General features: G+C 30.7%; 3 protein-coding genes across 3 annotated transcripts; 1 reads left to right on the top strand and 2 right to left on the bottom strand.

The window, feature by feature from the left end:
• Nucleotides 1-1,339: 1,339 nt before the first annotated feature.
• Nucleotides 1,340-3,480, bottom strand: LOC101488350 (protein TIFY 10A-like). The gene is made up of 5 exons (XM_004507957.4): nucleotides 2,999-3,480; nucleotides 2,436-2,568; nucleotides 2,100-2,308; nucleotides 1,912-1,969; nucleotides 1,340-1,800 (listed from the first exon to the last, which is right to left on the bottom strand). The coding sequence occupies exons 1-5, from the start codon at nucleotides 3,162-3,164 to the stop codon at nucleotides 1,692-1,694; spliced, it is 675 nt and encodes a 224-aa protein (XP_004508014.1). The 5' UTR covers nucleotides 3,165-3,480; the 3' UTR covers nucleotides 1,340-1,691.
• Nucleotides 3,481-9,674: 6,194 nt separating this feature from the next.
• LOC101515598 (probable polygalacturonase) lies at nucleotides 9,675-13,889 on the bottom strand. Its single transcript, XM_004507956.4, has 5 exons — nucleotides 13,254-13,889; nucleotides 11,458-11,578; nucleotides 10,821-11,069; nucleotides 10,582-10,735; nucleotides 9,675-10,402 (listed from the first exon to the last, which is right to left on the bottom strand). Exons 1-5 carry the CDS (start codon nucleotides 13,683-13,685, stop codon nucleotides 9,877-9,879), a joined length of 1,482 nt encoding a protein of 493 aa, XP_004508013.1. The 5' UTR covers nucleotides 13,686-13,889; the 3' UTR covers nucleotides 9,675-9,876.
• A 1,213-nt stretch (nucleotides 13,890-15,102) lies between these two features.
• On the top strand, nucleotides 15,103-17,597 carry LOC101515274 (pollen receptor-like kinase 3). Its single transcript, XM_004507955.4, has 2 exons — nucleotides 15,103-16,511; nucleotides 16,586-17,597. The coding sequence occupies exons 1-2, from the start codon at nucleotides 15,245-15,247 to the stop codon at nucleotides 17,155-17,157; spliced, it is 1,839 nt and encodes a 612-aa protein (XP_004508012.1). The 5' UTR covers nucleotides 15,103-15,244; the 3' UTR covers nucleotides 17,158-17,597.
• Nucleotides 17,598-17,656: the final 59 nt, after the last annotated feature.

The raw sequence follows: 17,656 nt of genomic DNA, 5'->3' as shown, positions 1-17,656 counted from the left end.
TTGTCGAGCCGAACTAAATATGAGGCTTCTTTCTTTTACTAAATGACCATAAGCCTCTAAACAAAGTCACAAAGCCTCAAATATTTTTTACGTTATAACTAAACATGAAGAGTTGATTGAACTCCACCTTATAAATAAGCAAAAATGCCACAATATTAAAACTCACATTCATCTTTGTTATCCGAAAAATACTAACAAGTGTCAAGGACATTTGATAAAAAACTAAAAGTGTAGAATCAATTTTGAAAGTGATACATTCAATTTCTTAAAATTTTAAAATTTAATATTTTTTACAAATAGACTTTGCTTTTTATTTTATTTTTTAATTTCGTAACAAGTGTTCTCGAGATATTTGTTAACATGACTCTAATTATGTTCATAGTTAAATGTAAAGATACTTTGACCTATTAACATTTTTTTTAAAATGTATTTTATTTACTTTTTGAAATTTTTAAAGTGAAATTGTGAAAACATATTTTCAAATGTAGTGTCAGTTGAGCTGACACTAACTTTTCTTTTAAAACATAAAATTTATGTTTTTAATTTTTTAAAATATGAAAAATTGAGAAATGTAACATTTGGAGCATGTGTTCAATAGTTTAAAAATATGAAACTAATATTTTCTTGAAAATACTCACTTTTGTTCGGAATTTTTATGGAGATTTTTGTAAATAAAATTGAGTTTATATCTAAATTGTTGAAGGGGTTATTTTGTAATTTCATAAGGTTAGTGGGATATATAGACTAAATATGAGGTACCTAGTTATTTCCAAAAAATAAAATAAAACATCTTGATTATTGAGAATTCAAAAGAAATGAGAACGGCCTAAATCGCTCGGTGCAAGATCCCAATCTACACTATCTTTTATTAATTGGCCAATTGAATAACTAATTAGGCCACCACATGACTATTTACCAATATAAATTTGTTGTCATAATTTTAAACTTAAATTTAAATTGTGAAAATAAAAATTGTTTCAATTAGTAATAAGTTGACTCACACATTTTACAAAATCGTGGTTTCAATTATTCGTCTTGAATAGACTCTGAAATGTAAATCGTAAGCTTTTTTATTTAAAAATAAATAAATTGAATTGTATGTTGTCCAAAAAAGTTTTTCGTGTAGGTGTGTTTCACACTAGTTGGATTCCCATAAATATGCCATTATGTATGACCGAAATGAAAATGACTTTGAAATTGCTATATTTTCTTGTACAACTTGAGGTTATTAAAAAGATTCAAAAACGAACTCATTCAAAGAGGCTAAAACCAAGGGGGAAATCACGGTAACGTTAATTCAATGAGGAATAAATGGGTGCGCTATCAGTCATCAATCAAATTCATATTAAACCAAATATTATTATTTTCCTATTTGCCAACGAAAATTTATCTAAATGATAGAAAGTTGACTCCTATCTTACAAGAGTATAAATTCAATTATAACGGTCAACTTGAAGATCTCGTTGGTGGTTAGTCATAGATACTTAAGAATTCAAAAATTTGAAATAATTACAAGAAATAATTCAAATTATAATTAGAGCCCTCAGCTAATCGAACTACTTTAGATCCTATTATAATTGCACATTGTGCAAGTTATACAATGACAATACAGGAGAATTAGCTGAGAGGTCCATAAAAAAAATATCTAAAAAAAAAACTAAGTTTAAAACTACTTAAAACTCTGATTGCTCTTAAACTTGCGTTGATGTAGCACCTAATCCAAGCCATGGAATGGATTTAACAGGCTTTACTGGAGCAGATATGGGATTGCTTTTTTGATATGGTGCTTTGGCAGCTATTCTGCAAATACAACAAAAGAAAATAACAATATTATTAAATTAGGCCAAAACAACATCACTTTCCAAATTCTGCATATTGTAAATATTAGTAGCAATTGTTTGAGAGACATACCTATCTTTCCTTTTCTCCAGAAACCGATGAAGTGAAGCTTTTCTAGCAATTGGTTGTTCTGTATAGAAATTAAAATTCATAATCAGGTATAAAAACAAACAAACTTCATCCATGATAAAAATAAAAAATAAAAATAAAAGTTCCTTTTAGTTGTTTTGAAACATAAGTGATGAGTCAAAAGTAATTACCACAAACAATTAGTCTTGAAGGTGCTTGAGGGAACAGATTAGGAATAACTGAAGGCTGAGTCTGATTGTAAGAAGCATATGTACTCCACTTTGTGGTTCTAGCAAATGATATTAACTCTTCCACTTTGTTAGCAGGAAACTCATCCAATACAATAATTTTTCCACCATAAAACATCGTCAATTGTGCAGTTTTAGGCTCCTTAAATACACTGTAAAAAAAAACAAGATTGGGTTATGAAATGGTATATAGTAATCGCTCATATGATTCATTCATATTTTATCGACACAAACAATGGTACAAGAAAAGTAGTTAATTGAAGAAGCAGAAAAAAGCACCTTGAGTTTTCCAAGGCAGGAACATCATTTGGGGATAACAGATTCAAAGTTTTAAGGTTTTGTGTTTGTGGTGTCATGTTTGTAGGAAACAACTCCATTGTTGTTCCAGAGTTACAAGATGTCTCAGGTGATCCTGTCAAACAAACAGATTCAGAAAATCTTAGAAAGAAAACACCCAAGTCATGTTATGTTATATTGTAAATGTAACTTCTCTATTTTTTTTGTCCGCTTAATAACATTAACTAGAAGAGATAAATCCAGAAAATATATGTGTTGACAAATATCTAAAATAAATCCTTATCTTTCAACTAATTTGAAGTTAAATCCATGTTTTTGGGACAATTATTCAATATAAGTTACACACAAGCAACGAACAATTGAAAAATTGAAGCAACAAAGACTACCTAGGTTTAATGAAATTAACTTTCTTGTATTTCTATTAATGTATCATATTCCGCATTAAACGCATTTTATAGGGAATCTAGTTAGCGAAATAAAAAAGAATTCAAGGAGAAAGAAAAAAGAGAAAAAATTTAGGGAATTAATTGGAAATAAAAATTTACCATTTGTTTCGACGGTGCATGGCTTTCCGAGGGTAAGGCCTCCAAAACTTCCGTTTTCCTTGATGTATTGGCTTAGTAGATTACATGTATGAGAAAAGTTAGATTTCTCCGGCAACTTTGCCGGTTTATGGCCGGAAAATCCAGAATTTTCCGATGAGCTTGACATATTTCTATGTTGAAATGTAGAGAGAAATAGGGTTCAAGGAATTGATTTTTGAGAAGACACGACGATGAGAGAAACGGCACGGTTTGATAATGAGAGAGGATTTTGTTTCGTTTCCTTGGTGGTGGGTTTTTATTAGCTTATATACATAATAAATAGCAAAGTCGCCATCAACGGTTTATTAATTTAATAGGAAACAAGTATGAGGGAATATGAAATTGGAGCACGAGAAATAAATGGGTGGTATTTATATTGAAATTTTGCCTAAATGGGTAGTACTTATTTTAATTATTTGTTGCCGACTCTGACCTATTGCACCTGTATAAGTCCACTCTGAACATTTCCTTATTAAAAAATTGCGTGGTTTTTGGTAAGTAATTTCCAACACGTGTTATGTGCGTGTGGTGAAGGGTAGCGGCGAGTTTTGTCCACTTGCATTTGTTTTCTGCGTGAGCTCCTTCCTTCCTTGGTTTCTAATCTATACTCGAAAAAACTACCCTTTGCTTTGATGCTTTTTGAAAGTTGAGCCATTAATTAATTAAAGGCGGGTATGGTACGTTATTGTTTTCTAACATTACGAGACTCGTCACGTGAACAAACCGCGTCTATTCAATTGCTTTTTTTTAAAAAAATTCTAGAATTTCAGTTTTCATTGGGTCCCATCTCAAAATGCGACTGTGTGAGAAATTTATTTTTGGGCTAGTAGTCTGGAATGCGATATTCGCACATTTTTTCTTTTTTAAATTAAGATTCAAGGAGTTGATAATTTGTTTACAATGTTCCATTTAACAACCATAAATAGTTAGTGAATAAGCAGTAAAATTAAAGAGAGTTGTTAAAATGTTGTACAAATGTTATCGCATTTGTATTTAATCTCTACAATTTTTTTATTTTTTATATTATTATTAATTTTAATTAGTTTTATATTATTATTAATTAGTTATTATTTTTATTGTTTATTAATTATTTTTTATTTATTTATCAGTTAATATAAAAAATGAAGAAAAATATATATATCTATGTACAAAGTTGTATCTTAAGAATGCAACCAACTATCTCTCGTGTTTTTTTCTTCTTATGATCTTATTTTAGATATATGACTTGGTGAAAATCTAAAAACTAAAACATATCACATATTAATTTTTTTTGTCAAAGTAGAGTAAAATTTGATCTAAAATATAAAGATGTGTTTGTTTGATGATTTTAAAATTTATTCTTTAGATTAACATTCTTAGAATTTATAACGATGGATCTTTTTTCAAGAAATGTCTTAGATAATAATTTAAATTTATGAGAATAATGTTTTGAAATTTCAATAAATAAATAAATAATTAATAAAATGATATGTTAAACAAAAAAAAGTTCATTGCACTTGCGGTAGAAGTTATTTTATTAGGTTAGTGGGATGAAATAGGATTTTACGCACAAAAAATTGTTCTACTCTATCTAGGAATAGGTTTCCCATCCTGATAACTTGGAAATAAAGATCATGTCTTCACCAGGAAAGAAAAAAAAAACTGCTGGCTATAATTCAATTTAGAAAAAAAATGTATATATGTATAACAAATATGAGCATATTTATTTCCAATTTTCCATTCCTAGTAATATGTTTTGCAACTCTCAAACAATTGCACCCTAAAATATAGAAAAAAATATAACTCCTTATGTGATAAACAAAATTCAAAATGAATTTGACTTTCAATTTATATTAAATATATTTTGCCTTTTGTTTATATTTGTGACATAAAATTATATGGAACACAAATAACTCTATTAAATATTACCTCTAGTTTTATATGTAAGAAAATGTCGAGTAAACAAAAATATATGTATTTAATCTAAAAGTTGTGAAATAATAATATCAATCACAATGAAGAGAGTTTGAATTGTGGTCTCTTTTTTAAAATATGAATTTCTTAACTTAATTTAAATTAACTCAAAATTAATATTGATTTCAAACAAAAAGTACATAACATCATGAGTGAGTTAAAAATAAATAAAGTAGATTGTTTATAGGTGATAAATGATCAGTGAATGAGGAATAAATGAAAATAATGATAAGAATATCCCACAATGATGTATCATGATTGACCGAAAATGGACTACGTACGGTCCTCACATTTAAGGATGATAACACAACCCGCACACGCGGTTACCTATTTGAATCTGTTGTGATTTGGGTGAGAAAATCTATTTTCATTAGGTACAGGTATGAGTACATATTTTTCTTGATATTTAAACTTGGGGGCGGTGGCGTGAGTGGTGGTGTTGATATCCATTCCGCACCTGCACCCGAACTCGTCCCACTAGTAATATTATTGTTATTTTTTAATTCTATATATAGGTATATATTCAATATATTTAATATTTTTTCAATATTAAAATTATAATCATCTATCTGTAGAAAATATTATTTTAATATTGTATGATAATTATTTTGCTATATTAATTATAATAAATATGAATTTAAATTTACTATATATATATAAAAATGGATGTTGTTGGGAACGAAGAAACCGAACTCTGTCACAGGCGAAGATGTATATTTAAGTTTCACACCTGATAAAAACGGGTGCAGGTTTTCTCTGACTTCTTAGGTGCGGAGGTGGAGGAAGCAAAATCTGCCCCCGTCCCACTCTGTTGGCATGCCTAATTGCTTTTGATCAGTTTCAGAATTCACATTTCAATCTTGAAATGATTTTAACAATTCACCTTTTGATAACTATAAACTCTTGAAATGATTTTTACAATTCACATTTTGATAACTATAATTTTTTTTTACAACATACTCAAACTATATATTAAGAGATAGATTTGAGTTTCAAATTACGTGAGTGATAAAAAAAAAATTATGATCAAAATCTACCTAACACTTGTTTGAGATTGATTATCAACAATAACTGAATAACTTTGTTGCTTGAATATGATTGTTTGAGTGAAGAGCTTTGTTGCTTGAATATGATTGTTTAAGTGTGGAATGATTGTCCTAAAAACTCTTGTTGTTGTCTTCTCATTGATGCTCCTTTTATAGATGAGGAGGGGGTTAAAAAGACTCAATATAATTGTTACTAGACCTCAACAAAATTGTTTGTTCATATTGAACTTTATTAGACATGTATGTTACTTGATCCATAATGTTCTTCTATAAAATCATAACTTTATTGGTTATGTATTGTATGGAAAATGTGGATGAGTAATTGCATAACTACAAAATGTTAGTCCCTGTCTCATAACCATGTTGAGGTTTCTACAAAAAGTGCCACAACAATGTATTCATATCTTTGTTGTCCTTGTTCACAACTCATCAATATATTCGTCGATTTTAAAATTGTTTTGCTTATTTGGACTTTCTACTTAAGTTTTGAATTTGATTATTGATTTGACTATTTTTTATACGTTTTAACCTAAGGTTTATACTATAGAGCATTATTTTGTTTTAATTGTGTCTTTAAAAACGAATAATCAAAATGTTTTTTTATAAAAATCAGAACGTTGTTTTATAAATCAAAATGTTATTATGATTAATCTCCAATTCAAGTAAAGCATGATGTTTTTGATTTATTTCATGATGAGATCATTGATTATTCTATGAATGTATTTAATCACATGTTTTTAAATAAATCACTAAAAAATACAAGTTAAAGAATAATATAATCATAATTACGTTTAATGGTTAATTAATTGTGTTGTTTATGCTCAAAACAGTAATAATTTAGATTTTGTATTAACCATTTGAACAAAATACATTCCCTTTTATTGACTTTATTTTATATATACTAGCGGTGCTACATTCACCACAATTTTTAAATGAAATCCACGTAAAGTAATGAGATGGGATATCCTTTATCAAACATTCATTTATATAGCACCGCATTTTTAATTCGGTGTTAAATAAGAGAAATAACCTTTATTGTGAATTTCTTAATATACGAGCACATTTAATATACGAGCCGTGAAAAATGGAATATTAAAATAACTCAATAACCACACAATGAAATGAGTTAAGTAGTTATATAAAACAAATTGATAATTCATTAACAACATAATGAATTAAATTTATGAAGTATTTACACATCATTCATCATACACGTAGATGGTTGTTGAAAAGGAAACTAATTTTACTAAAAGAAATATGATAATTTATTGACCACATAATACATTGAATTAATTATATTTTCAATATTAAGTGACCATGTTTTACACGTGAATGTTATGAACCTTACCCTACTGTGTTGGTGTCGCTCCCCAAAGAGCAGGACCACATCTATAAAGGTATAGATAGTCGATTTTTTTATTTAATTTTATTATTATTATTATTACTATTATTATTATTATTATTATTATTATTATTATTATTATTATTATTATTATTATTATTATTATTATTATATAATATCTTTGAACTCAGTTATAAGTAAACGTAACTATTTTATATTTTCAATATTAAGTGACCATGTTTTACACGTGAATGTTATGAACCTTACCCTACTGTGTTGGTGTCGCTCCCCAAAGAGCAGGACCACATCTATAAAGGTATAGATAGTCGATTTTTTTATTTAATTTTATTATTATTATTATTACTATTATTATTATTATTATTATTATTATTATTATTATTATTATTATTATTATTATATAATATCTTTGAACTCAGTTATAAGTAAACGTAACTATTTATCTATATTTAGATTAAGAATAATGATTATTTTCATTTAATTCTATTCATATAATCACATTATATTTTTTAAATATCCCTTGTTTCTATTCAGTTTTGTGTAGAAATATGTTACATTGAATAATATTTTGAAAAAAAATAAAATTAACTATGATAAAGTTAGTTAGATTTTATTTATTTAAATTCAGTAGATATAACAATGTTTTTTTTTTCTTATTTTTGAATTTAGAGGAGTATTTTTTTAAAAAAATTAAACTTTACACACTCCAATTACCTACACAACTACCCTTTTCTAATATTTTATTAATTTTTCTAATTTATTTTTCTCTCAAATTCAGCGTCGCCCTTCTCTCTTTTTATTTATTTATTTTTCATTAAAAAAAATATTTTGATAATTAATTAAATTAACTACACCATAAATTAGGCGTTAAAAATGCACAAAATAATAATATAAACGATAAAATTATTTTGTTAGTTTTAGACAAGTTTACAAAATAGAAAAATAATATTTGGACACAACGTGCATATTTTTTTGTTGGCCCTTTACTCTTAATTTCACATTTATTATATTTGAATTCAATAATTTTGGTCTTTTTATTATTATTTTTAAATTAAATAATGAATATGTGACATGTTCTAAATAATTTAATATACAGTTTTATGATGTATAATTATATAAATGCATTAATTATTTATATGTTAATAGTTAAGTTATAAAAATAAATAATTTTATAAGTTGAAACTAAAGTTTTTAGAGGGTTTATGAGTTATTTTTAATTATTTTACTTTATTCTAAATCGTCGTATCGTATATCACACTATTTAAAATATGTCACATCTTCATTTTTGTAATTTAGAAGTCTTAAAAGATGAATCAAAATTGTCTAATATTTAAATAGAAGATCAATTTTGTAAATCAACAAAAGTAAATTAACTTACAATATTAAGTTAAGTGTACAATGTAATTAACGGTTGAATTGACTTAAAATATAAAATGACATAATAGGACATCCCATTACCTCCTTAATAAATTATTTACTTTAAATTATTATTTATTAATATTATTTTTACTTTTAAATTATTTATAAATAAATTATTATTTTTAAAATTTAAAATTATTTATTTTAGTTATAATAAATAAAATATAAAAGATAAACAATAATTTTAGTTACAATAATAAAAAAAAATTATAGGTTGTAAACTCAAACTATTTAAATTAGTTTATCAAAATATACTATAAGATATAAACTCATGAAGAGACTGTTACTAAAATATACTATAAGATATAAACTAATAAAAAGACTCTTACTAAACTGAATATAAATCTATTTAATTTAAAAAAAAAATGGATATTTATTTTCTCTTAATCTATAAACAACCCAAAGCAATTACATGTTTCACGGGGGAAGAGTGAGTCTTCATTAGTAGCAAGTGGTTCACTTCATCAAATGGTTGGTTGGGATGGGACAGTACGCATCCACGTGATGTTCATGTTTGTATCACTCACCATCACCACAAGTCCACTACACCGTCACAATCACACCATTCGTATTTCCACTCTTTTTATCCGTAATTACGCAATCAAAAATTGGTAATTGGTTGATCAAATTCAGTAGTTCAGACTTAAGCTGATATTTTAAATTGTACAATACATATTAAAATCTGCATTTTTCAACCTTAAAAAAATTTAGGAACTTTCAGTAGTTCATTTCATGTTTTAACTTATGATTATATATAAACAAAGATCAGTTCAGGGGTAGGGAATGCCATTGCTCAGCATAAATTATTATATTGCTTGCAATAAATCCCCCTCTAGAATAAGGGCACAAGGACTATGCATTCGTGTAACACGTTAAATTTTTATAAGCATCTGAACTTTTTTTCGTATTTACAACTCCACTTCAGAAAGCTATAAAATGCAGAGGGGAAGTGAAATTACAAAAGGAGAAACAAAAATGTATGACTTGACTGCTCCAACCCCACAAAAAATGAATCTAATACAAACATAAATTGAAGCCCGAGTATCTTGGAACATGAAACCTCAAAAATCATAATCTATATCTGTTACATTCTGTGACATGGATTGTTTAACCAACTGTCCATGCTCATTGTACCGATCAAGGTTCTCGCACGGAGACGGAAAGATGGTCCCAATCACGCGGCCTTGTACAAATGCACACTGAAAGATGTGTTTCTTCTTGTAGGTTAACCCAACTGACATGTCACGAAAAGTTACATTTTTCACAGGAATCTCTTCGCTACCATGAATACGTACCGGCACACGAACTCCATGGCCGTGGATATTGATGAAGTTTATGTCTCTTATGTCGGGAAGTGCGGTAGGGTCGTATCCATCATCAGCGTGTTCATTGTAATCTGTTTTCATCACAATTCCAACACGGACATTCTCAAATGTTAGATTCCGATAAGTTATTTGCCGCACATATCCGCCCCGCCCGGCTGCAGTCTTTATCCTCACACCACGCCTAGAATTCCATATAAGAATATTCTCCACAGTGACATTGGATACGCCGCCAGACATCTCACTACCTATTGAGATACCAGCACTGTTTCATAAAATAAAATAAAATAAAATCATCAACAGCTATGACATGGCATGATCAGAGGCATTAAGTTCTTAGTTTTGCGCAGACACATACTTAAAAGTGGTTAAACGTTTGATCACAAGATGCCGAAAGACATCGGCCATGCAGAAAGATATGAGTTGGTTGAGTTAGGGACTAACCTGACCATAGAGCGAACAACAAGGTTTCGGATCATTATATTCATGGAAGGTCTTCCATAAGCAATTCCATATTGATCCCAGCCACTTTTTATTGCAATTGCATCATCACCCACACTTATGTAACAATCTTCTATCAACATATCCTCGCAAGAGTCTGCACAAACCATATAACTGATCAGCAAATCGTAGATCACAACGAAGATATGAATAACGTTTTGTACTTGGTAGAGGATACTTACCAGGATCTATGCCGTCAGTGTTTGGAGCTTCAAATACAGGAGCCAAAATTGTAACACCTTTTATTGTAATGTTTTTGCAGTCATATGGATGGAGTGTCCAAAATGGAGAATCGCGTAGAGTAATATTTGTGATTAAAATGTCACTAGACCACATGATCTGAACAAGTGGGCCTCTTGTGTAGTTGAGACGCTTTTGGCGATATTTTTTCCACCATGATTGTCCTTGGCCATTTATAGTGCCATTATGCCCTGTCATTGTCAATCATGGCAATAGATGAAATAAGAGAAAACTTTGAAATTATCCCGAAGCATCACATAAAGACGGGTGAAAAGCAAATGTTCAAGGACAGAGAGAGATCAAGGAAATGTTCAGATTTTTGTTCATCGCTGAGCCTTTGAATTTGAAATTTTGGCATATCGACTATACAGATAAGTTGGCAATATTATTTTCTTCTAGAGACTAAAATGAAGGGATCAAGAACGAATATGTTGATATTCCTTCTTTATCCTCAAAGTACACCAAATAGATTGTGTTGCAAGATAAATACTTGAATACGATCAATGACATTCAATATTAACTAAAGACATTTTTCATGAAGGATGGATAACTAAGTGGAAGCAAGATGAAATTTCTCACCTGTTATCACAACATCTTTAAGATTCTGACCATGAATCAAACTTCCATATCGAGGCCCAGGACGCTCCCTTCCGTACCCATACGAAGGCAATGGAGGCATTAGTGTCCAATACTTCTCATCCTGTTTTCCGTCACAAAAGATGACAGATACAATGTAAATAAAATGTTTAGTTACACGAGAGCGAGAGAGATATGCAGTGTAAGAAATAGATTTACTAACAATGAGAAACATAAAATTACAGATAGAAGTGACTATACAGCCAAAGAGATCAATAATAACTAAGCAGAATATGATCCAGTGGTGACTAACTTGTTGAGTCATAGATTACAAGACCAAATTCTCCCACTCATTACCAAATGCACAACAAAGATGTAACTTTAGTATTGTAAAAAATTATCAGGTCAGTTCACTAGGTCTTCAATTCTGAACACAACATATGAAACTCAAAGATATATATGGTACAATCAAGGCGATTTACAAATGAAACCACTCCAAACCAGCAACTAACTGCACTTTTCAACGCATCATAACACAAATAATAGCAAATTTGAATTATCCAAAGACATTTCATTAGTTGCTAGAGCAACAGTTCAGTTTTGTCCTGTCTTACTTTCTGAAATTAGCAAATGGCAACTAGTTAAGCATAGTGCTACTTTTGTTTGAGATGCTGAACTGATAACCACAATCCACAAAGAAAATCACTATACCCATTTTAAAATTCAAAGTGCGAATTTACTTCAATAAGCAAGCATATGTAAGAGAGTGATATGACATACAAAAATGTAACATAAGGTTTTGACAGTGTATTATAGAAATAGACAGTCAACTACTCTAAATTGTTTGCTACTCGTCACCTATCAGCCTATATCAAAAAGTTTAAGGCATATCATAATGCAACTAATCAGTATGAACAAAATATACATATTCTTCAGCTTTATAGCTATCATGTAGTTTCATAAATTCATAACCCCATGCACCCTTCAGAAATTTCATCTTCATACATAACAAAGACGAAATTCAGGATGTGTTGTTGTTACCTTCAACAACAACAACCAAGCCTTATCCCACTAAGTAGGGTCGGCTACATGGATCAAACGACCATAACGTTCTATCATATAACATATCTCTTTCTAGCTCACTAATCTCTAGGTTTTTCCTGATAGATTTCCTAGGTCTTTCCTTGCCTCTAGCTATTTGACTGCCCTCCATTTGATCCACTCTCCTAACTACATAATCTATAGGTCTTCTCTCCACATACCCAAACCACCTAAGCTTAGTTACTCTCTACCATCTTTTCTACTATAGGTGCTACTCCAACTCTCCTCTCAGGATGTGCTGCTGTTTCCTTCAATCGAGAAAAAATTATTCAATATGTATGTTTGGTATCACTATGGAATTTCCATAATCAAGGTCAGCCACTGTGATTTTACAAAGTTACAAATTATAGCTTTTGTAAAATCACGGTGGCTCACCCTAATTCTAACAAATCCACATTGACACCAGACATACTCAAGCCTTTGAACATAAAAGAACAAAAATTTAGCACAGCCAGGAACAACTCAAGTTATCATATAATTTTAAGAACTTGTTTAGTTCTCTAACTACAACTTAAGTTCATACTTGATTCTTTGAAAAAGAAAGAAAATTTACTACATTTCAACTAGGCTATCAAAAAACCTATAAAAAACTAAGCTGTCAAAAAACATAAAAAATAAAAACCACAGCAATTATGATTTTCCTTATTTAATATAAAAAACAACAGATACAAAAAAAAAAAAAAAAAGGAAAAACTAACATCAATGCCGAGAATAACAGAATCTTCAGCTAGAAACAGAGTAATATGACTGGTAAGATTAAAGGGTGCAGTGAGCCAACGACCAGGAGGAACATTCAGCTGGGCTCCACCTTTCTTCCCCAATTTAGATATAGCAGAAACAGCTCTCTCAAAAGCCTCAGTGTTAAGAGTAACCCCATCACCCACTCCTCCAAAATCCGTCAAATTGAAAACCACCGGTCTCAGCTTCGGAATCGGTCTAACCGGAACTTGACCGAAAACCAAAAACCCACCAACCACCATGTTCCTTTGCCACATAAAAACCGATAAAAATGCAGCGATCCATAAAACCATGAAAAGGGTCTTATGTGAGGTTAAGAATGAAGGAACCCATCGCTTAAAGTCGAGTCTTTGGTGGTGGAACCGACCTAGCGTTGAGGTTTCCACCATCATTCGAAAAAGGAGAAACTTTTTAGTACCCTTTTGAGAAATGGAGTTGGATTTAGAAGGTTACGATTTGGGTATGTCGAAATTCATGGATTCGTAGAGATGGAGTGATATGGTGGTTTGGTGAGAAAGGTTTTGTGGTGTAAGAATGAAGGGATGATGTGTTTGGTGGAAAAGAAATTGAAGGAGTGAATTGAAAGGGAAGAAGGTGTGAGAGAAGAGGAACAAGTTATTTTGATTAAGAAGTTGAACTGGGAAGTTGGTCTGTGTGATAATGATGGAGCAACCGTGGGTCCAATTTTGCAAAATCATGGATCCTTGAACTGCTATTTAGAATTTCATTTTTCAATTTTTACTAAATATTTCAAACAATTGTAGTTTTTTTATTTTATTTTTAAATTATACTTTTAGTCTTTACTCTTTAGGTTTAATTTTAAAACAGTTTTAAGTTTTTCTTTTTTCAATTAAATTATTTAAGTGGCAATCCATTATAATATTAATTTATATTTTGTTTATTTGTAAAAATATCATTTTTTATTAATTATGCTAGAAATTATCATTATCACAATGTTAATGTGTGCATGATAGTGTTGATATCATAAATTATAAAAATAAATATTAAACTTTTATTTTTTATATTTTAAAATAATAATACACTTATGATATTAGGCTATAATAATTTAGTGTTCGGCTAAACCGTAAAGAAACTTTAATCATTGTTATAGTCAACGTTTGAATTTAAGTTTCGTTGAATTATTTGTTTCAATGAAAACTCATTAATCACTTTAGGTTTTTTTTACTCGCTAGAGAATTGTACCTTAAAGTGTATGCAACAACTTCAGAACCCGTGGAAGTTTAGGACAAGGAAGGAATTAGAAAGTTTGTGAGGGAAAAATTGGAACAACACCACCCCATCCAATAAACTAAATAGACTATTGCCTCACCCAAATTACACGACAGTCACACTGATAGACACTTAAGGACCGTGGACTAGTTAGTTTATTCATGTACATTTGTTAGCATAATATCATTTTGCATGTTTGGGCTTGATTGTGTTATATGTTATAATTTATGATGTGATTGTAAGTTCCAATCATGCAGGCTTACCTGGCAATTAAGGAAAGAGTTAATAATGTGAAAGAAAAATATAAAATATAAAATATGCATGAATAACTAAAAGTAAGTTTAGTATTAAAATTAGAAAAGAAAGAAAAATGTATATGCGTAGATGGTAAAGATAGAAAGGAAGCCCTGAAATGAAGAGGAGCGAGTCAAGGAAGAGAAAGACAAAAAAATAGGAAGCATTTGAATCCAATTGTGAATTTAACTAATATTAGAAGAGAAATCCAATATTGGTAATTGTGAAAGTTGAAGCCTCCTTCACCAATCTGTCTCTGAATCAAGATGACAACAACAAGTTTACTCTTTCTGTTTGAGGGTACCGAATTCGAAGATAACAAAAAATATTCAACAAATAATAAAGCAGAGAGAAACAACCTAAATCTCTCCGAACAGCGGTCCATTTCTACCCGGAGTATCAAACTTGAGATTTCCTCCGGTTTCCAATGGCCGCTGTTCTTCTCATTCTTCTCATTCTCATCTCTCTCCCTTCCCATTCTCTTTCTTCCATTCCTGAATCCGAAGCTCTTCTCAAACTTAAACAATCATTCACTAACTCTCAATCTCTTTCTTCTTGGCTCCCTAATCAGAATCCATGTTCTTCAAGATGGGTTGGTGTCATCTGTTTCAACAACATCATCTCAAGTCTTCATCTTGGTGATTTAGGCCTCTCTGGTCAAATCGACATCGATTCTCTTTTACAAATTCCAACACTCAGAACCATTAGTTTCGTTAACAACTCATTCTCTGGTCCTATTCCTCAATTCAACAAACTCGGTGCTCTCAAAGCTCTTTATTTATCTGAAAACCAATTCTCTGGTCCTATTCCTCCAGAATTCTTCTCCCATTTAGCTTCTCTTAAAAAAGCATGGCTCAACAACAACAAATTCTCAGGGAATATACCAGACTCTTTAACCAACCTTCGTTTTCTCTCAGAGTTACATCTCGAAAACAACGAGTTCTCTGGTCCAATCCCAGAATTAAAACAAGATATTAAATCATTCGACGTCTCCAACAACAAGTTACAAGGTGCAATACCTGGTTCAATGTCCAGGTTTGAAGCTAAATCTTTTGCAGGAAATGAAGAGCTTTGTGGGAAGCCTCTTGACAAAGAATGTGATCCTTCTTTGGTTTCACTACCTACCCCTGACAATGGACAAAGCTCTAGTTGGGTTTCAAAAGTTATTTCAATTCTCATCGTTGCTACCATTGTTGGTTTGATTTTCACATTTTTAAAGTCAAAACGTAGAAATGATGATGATGATTTCAGTGTTATGAGTAGAGAAAATAATGATGACGTCGTTCAAGTGCATGTTCCTAGCTCTAACCATAGACAAGCATCGGAAGGTAGTAAAAAAGAATCAAAGAGAGGGTCTTCGAGGAGTGGTGGAATGGGTGATCTTATAATGGTGAATGATGAAAAGGGTGTGTTTGGTTTGCCTGATTTGATGAAAGCTGCTGCAGAGGTTTTGGGAAATGGTGGATTAGGTTCTGCATATAAAGCTGCCATGACCAATGGTTTGTCTGTGGTGGTGAAGAGGATGAGGGAGATGAATAAAGTTAGCAGAGATATATTTGATGCTGAGATGAGAAGATTTGGAAGACTTAGAAACCGTAACATTTTGACACCTTTGGCTTATCATTACCGCAGGGAAGAGAAGTTATTTGTCACTGAATACATGCCAAAAGGAAGCTTGTTATATGTTTTGCATGGTAATGCATGCTATCAAATTTATTTCCTTAATTTCTCTTTAACAATAGAGTTTGAATGTTTAATTGTTTTGCAGGTGATAGAGGAACAAGTCATGCTGAACTAAATTGGCCTACACGTTTGAAAATTGTGAAGGGAATTGCACGTGGATTGAGTTTTCTTTACACTGAATTTGCATCTGAAGACCTACCGCATGGAAACCTTAAATCAAGCAACATACTTCTAGCTGATACTTATGAACCTCTCCTAAGTGACTTTGCTTTTCATCCACTCATAAATCCATCCTATGCAGCACAAACAATGTTTGCTTACAAAACTCCTGATTATGTTATCTACCAACAAATTTCACAGAAAACTGATGTTTATTGCCTCGGGATAATCATTCTTGAAATCATTACAGGGAAATTCCCTTCTCAATATCATAGTAATGGTAAAGGTGGTACTGATGTGGTTCAATGGGTCTTCACGGCAATATCTGAGAGAAGAGAAGCTGAATTGATTGATCCAGAGTTAACAGGAAACAATGCAGATTCAATCAATCAAATGTTGCAACTTCTCCAAATTGGAGCTGCTTGCACAGAAAGCAACCCCGAACAACGACTTAATATGAAGGAAGCTATTAGGAGGATAGAGGAGTTACAAGTTTAACAAAACAAAAAAAAATGAATATATTTATGTCAATATGCTAGCTTAGTAGATGTAACAGTTGCTTTTGTAGGTGAGAGTTACAGGCCTAGGAAAGATAAAAATTAATTACATTGATTCAGCATCTTGACCCAATTATAAACAAGTATTCATAATTGACCTATCCTCTAAAATCTTAGTGGTAAACAATGAGTTTTGTGCATGAAGATACATATACAAGGCATTTATATATCGAGGAACAAAAAGAGGTCACTACCTACCGAGGGAGAAAAGCTGAATGCACCACTTCATGGTACAATTGTTGATGAGATTCAAGTGTTTTTCATGTTTTTGTCCCTTTCAAGAGTGAAAAAGTACATGCTCAATTGAATGGTTGTGCCTCTTTCTAACGGCTCTTGTAAATTAATGTGCAATTCATATATAATGAACCCATTTTTGTGACAGTATCCCTCCAAATTTATTGCTGAAAAAGTTTGTACTCCAAATAATTTTCTAGTTTTTC

This window comes from Cicer arietinum, chromosome 7, assembly GCF_000331145.2.
Source record: "Cicer arietinum cultivar CDC Frontier isolate Library 1 chromosome 7, Cicar.CDCFrontier_v2.0, whole genome shotgun sequence".
Lineage (NCBI taxonomy): Eukaryota > Viridiplantae > Streptophyta > Magnoliopsida > Fabales > Fabaceae > Cicer > Cicer arietinum.
This window is presented reverse-complemented; position numbering and strand designations above follow the sequence as displayed.

Bases quoted from the DNA above. Each gene is read 5' to 3' on its own strand.
- LOC101488350 (XM_004507957.4), bottom strand. From the start codon at position 3,164: ATGTCAAGCTCATCGGAAAATTCTGGATTTTCCGGCCATAAACCGGCA. The intron at 1,970-2,099 runs GTAATTACTTTT...ATTTCTATACAG, and splicing joins TTCAAGACTAATTGTTTGTG to AACAACCAATTGCTAGAAAA. The intron at 1,801-1,911 runs GTATGTCTCTCA...TTGTATTTGCAG, and splicing joins CTGGAGAAAAGGAAAGATAG to AATAGCTGCCAAAGCACCAT.
- LOC101515598 (XM_004507956.4), bottom strand. From the start codon at position 13,685: ATGATGGTGGAAACCTCAACGCTAGGTCGGTTCCACCACCAAAGACTC. The intron at 10,736-10,820 runs GTAAGTATCCTC...TGGTTTGTGCAG, and splicing joins CACTGACGGCATAGATCCTG to ACTCTTGCGAGGATATGTTG. The intron at 10,403-10,581 runs GTTAGTCCCTAA...TTTATGAAACAG, and splicing joins GTTGTTCGCTCTATGGTCAG to TGCTGGTATCTCAATAGGTA.
- LOC101515274 (XM_004507955.4), top strand. From the start codon at position 15,245: ATGGCCGCTGTTCTTCTCATTCTTCTCATTCTCATCTCTCTCCCTTCC. The intron at 16,512-16,585 runs GTAATGCATGCT...ATTGTTTTGCAG, and splicing joins CTTGTTATATGTTTTGCATG to GTGATAGAGGAACAAGTCAT.